Source organism: Priapulus caudatus, unplaced genomic scaffold (genome assembly GCF_000485595.1).
Source record: "Priapulus caudatus unplaced genomic scaffold, Priapulus_caudatus-5.0.1 Scaffold400, whole genome shotgun sequence".
Classification (NCBI taxonomy): Eukaryota; Metazoa; Priapulida; class Priapulimorpha; order Priapulimorphida; family Priapulidae; genus Priapulus; species Priapulus caudatus.
In genome coordinates, this window is record NW_014577461.1 from 83480 (window position 1) to 86760 (window position 3281).

At 43.6% G+C, this 3281-nt stretch overlaps 1 protein-coding gene across 1 annotated transcript in view; it reads left to right on the plus strand.

Moving 5' to 3' along the window:
- Positions 1–3281, plus strand: part of LOC106809958 (lysine--tRNA ligase-like) — a 19340-nt gene that overhangs the window by 11564 nt on the left and 4495 nt on the right. The window contains exons 6-7 of the mRNA XM_014813200.1: positions 1535–1617; positions 2117–2220. Coding sequence (XP_014668686.1) covers positions 1535–1617; positions 2117–2220 — 187 coding nt within the window. The remainder of the gene's footprint in view (positions 1–1534; positions 1618–2116; positions 2221–3281) is intronic.

Here is a 3281-nt window from a genome sequence, read left to right on the forward strand (position 1 = left end):
GCATCCGGCAGTTTCTGAGTTCTTATGACCTGTATATTGCATTTCCAACATAAAACCTTATAGTACTCAACATTTCTAGGTTCAGTAAAGAAGACATAGGGGTGGCTAGTGGACTATAATGGCTGCTTCGTCGTGAAATTACAAAACTGTGTATTTTTATGTTGTGAACAGGTTGAGACGCCGATGATGAACATGATTGCAGGGGGCGCCACTGCCAAGCCCTTCATCACGCACCATAATGAGCTGAACATGGATCTGTTTATGCGCGTGGCACCCGAGCTGTACCACAAGGTGACCTTGATAATGTGTCTGAAAACTAAACGTGCGAACGCCTGGGTTGCAATAGGAATCAATTACAATTGTCTTACCTGACTGACTTGTCTCACTATCTATCACTACACCCTCTCTGCCACTCTCTGCCTCCTTACCTCTTTCTATCCCTTGCACAGTCCAGCATTCCATCTTGTTCGTTCTGTCTCTTCCTCTGGTTCGCTTTCCTTTTCTCCGTAAATTTCTATTTCTAGCAATTCTGTGCGCACAAGTTACGAGATTTATTTTTCGGGGGCTACTTTTCAAGCTCGCGTGCATGAAAATAGCACTCTAAAATTTTGTTTGCATTGAACTGTATGCAAATTTACGGGGCTCTTTTTGGCATTTCGGGGGCTAAATCGCCCCGAGCCCCCGTGTATTTTTTTCACTGCTGCACACAGTCAAACCTGTGTACTCCAAATAAAAATGCCAGAAGTATCCTTTGTAGACAGGCGTTTGTTCTGTAGACGTGATTTCAGTATCTAACTCATGTGAAACGCCAACAGTCTCTCATCTATTGTCCGTCCATTCTGAAGAGATGTCGGCTAACTTAATTACTAAATTAGCTTTAGCTCTTTGGCAAATTAATGATGACATGACATTTTTTCGCCAAATTCAACTTTATTTCGCATTTGGCGAGTTGGCGCACGACAGCTTACACCCTGGAGATATCGGCAAACAGTGTCTCCTCTATAGATGCGCGTCCGTTCTGTAGAGATGTCTACTAACGCTGGTGCGACTGTCTCTGTGCGCAGATGCTGGTGGTTGGTGGCATTGACCGGGTCTACGAGATCGGACGGCAGTTTCCCCTCTATATACAGTCTCTTCTCTATATACAGTCTCTTCTCTATATACAGTCTCCCCTCTATATACAGTCTCTCCTCTATATACAGTCTACCCTCTATATACAGTCTCTTCTCTGTAGATGTGCGTCTGTTCTGTAGAGATGTCTGCTAACGCTGGTGCTACTGTCTCTGTGCGCAGATGCTGGTATGCTATGTCCAGCGTTATATGTTATGCTCTGCCTATGTCAAGCTCATGCTATGTTAAGCTCTGCTCTGTCACTCTACAGGCAGGCGTGCTACCGCACAGATGTCAGACTTTTTTATGTACTCCCCTGTCGTGCCTCGTTGATAAACTGCACACTGCTGGAAAGCGTGCTGGGTCGGTTGCGTTTAACGTAGGCACAGTCTGTGTGTCAATGTTGGTTACCCCTTTATCACAGCATGTACAGTTCAGAGGAGGGATTCTTCAAAATCAACAACAAGATTCGTCGAGGAGACATCATTGGATGCAAGGGTCATCCCGGTGAGTGATTGGCAGCTGTAGAATGCCCGCATTAAAATAAGTAGCTCTATCTCACTATAAGGCCAAAAACAAAATATAGGTGTGGTTACGGTTTACCGACCGACCCTATTTATTCCCAGCGACCCTAAACATTTTATTGTCAAGTAAAAAAAAAAAAAGAATTGGATGTGCGTTGTGCCTTTTGAAGCAGGAACTGCTGCTTCAAAAGGCACAACGCACATCCTTCGGACATGGTTTGTAAATAAAATATTTCAAGAAAATAAAATGTTTTCCCTACCTACCTACCTTTTTTTATTTTCGGTATGTAACGGTAACCACACATATATTTTGTTTTGGCCTAATTACCATGGAATGCCATCGCTGAATTATACTCGGTTTGTAACTAATTATTACCTTCGAGGATGTCAAGAATTAACACTCAAGGTCGTCAATCTTCGACGGGCGTTTATACTGTTGTCGTTGTGTCGTACGCGTGTAATAAACTGATCCTTGGCATTAGGTAAAACTAAGAAGGGAGAGCTGAGCGTCATGCCAAAGGACATAGTCTTGCTGACGCCGTGTCTACACATGCTGCCACATCTGCACTTTGGGCTGAAGGACAAGGTGAACAGCATCTACCTTTGGTTTCTCAGAGATGCCAACCACTACGATTTATCCGTATTTTATACGAATTTCTATTCCTTTTGCACCACTACGACCAGTTTGTATCAAACTACGAATTTCACTTTGATAGATTTTTGTTGTTGTCAATTATTGTCATTTTTTGTCAATTTATTGTCATTTTTGACCCTCAGAATGCAGGAAATTGCATCTCAGAATCAAAAAAAATTCCGGGGGCCATGCCGGACCCCCCTAGCAAACTCGGGTCACTCGAACTACTAATTTGATGGCCAGAAACTACAGATTGCTTCAAATATGTGTTGGCATCTCTGGTTTCGGGGGAACTCGTGCATATGTTGTTGTTGCTTAAGGCATGAAAGCCGGTGATGAGCATGTTACATTTAATAGCATTTCGTATAGTCACAGTATAGTACATATATTCGTAAACATATCCGTGCATATCCATGCATATTGTATGCATACATATTCGTATAGTCGTATAGCATTTCGTATAGTATACGTTATTCCACTTTTCGAGTTTTACTCATACAGCACAAACAACATCCTCTGGACATGTATAATCATGTAACAGTAATAAAAGTGCTTTCAGTGGCACCACCTGAGAGGGAGAGTTAGTTCCCAGGTAGTGACTTAGTTAGTTAGTTTCTAATGCAGGAAGCATGGCGTGGAAAGAACTGGGCAGGGTATCATAGTAGCAACTAGACAGAGGGCACTCATGGAGAGTGCATACCTCCGCCAGCGACATACTGCTGCGACACGCTGGCTTGCTGGCTTGCTGCTCGCTCGCTCGTAGCAGCCGCTCGTTGCTGCTGCTCGCTCACATGTACACGCTCGCTGGGTTGCTTCGCTGGCTGCCTTGCTGGGTCATATCGATCGACCGCCACGCTAATATCGATTGCGCGAACAGGCGAACACATGAACGCACGAGAGCGAAAACATAACCTCCTCCCAACTCCGTTGGCGGAGGTAATAATAACTCCATTTTAACATAGGATCTCTATGATTTTGAGCATACATTAGGAAATATATATCACCATTTTTTA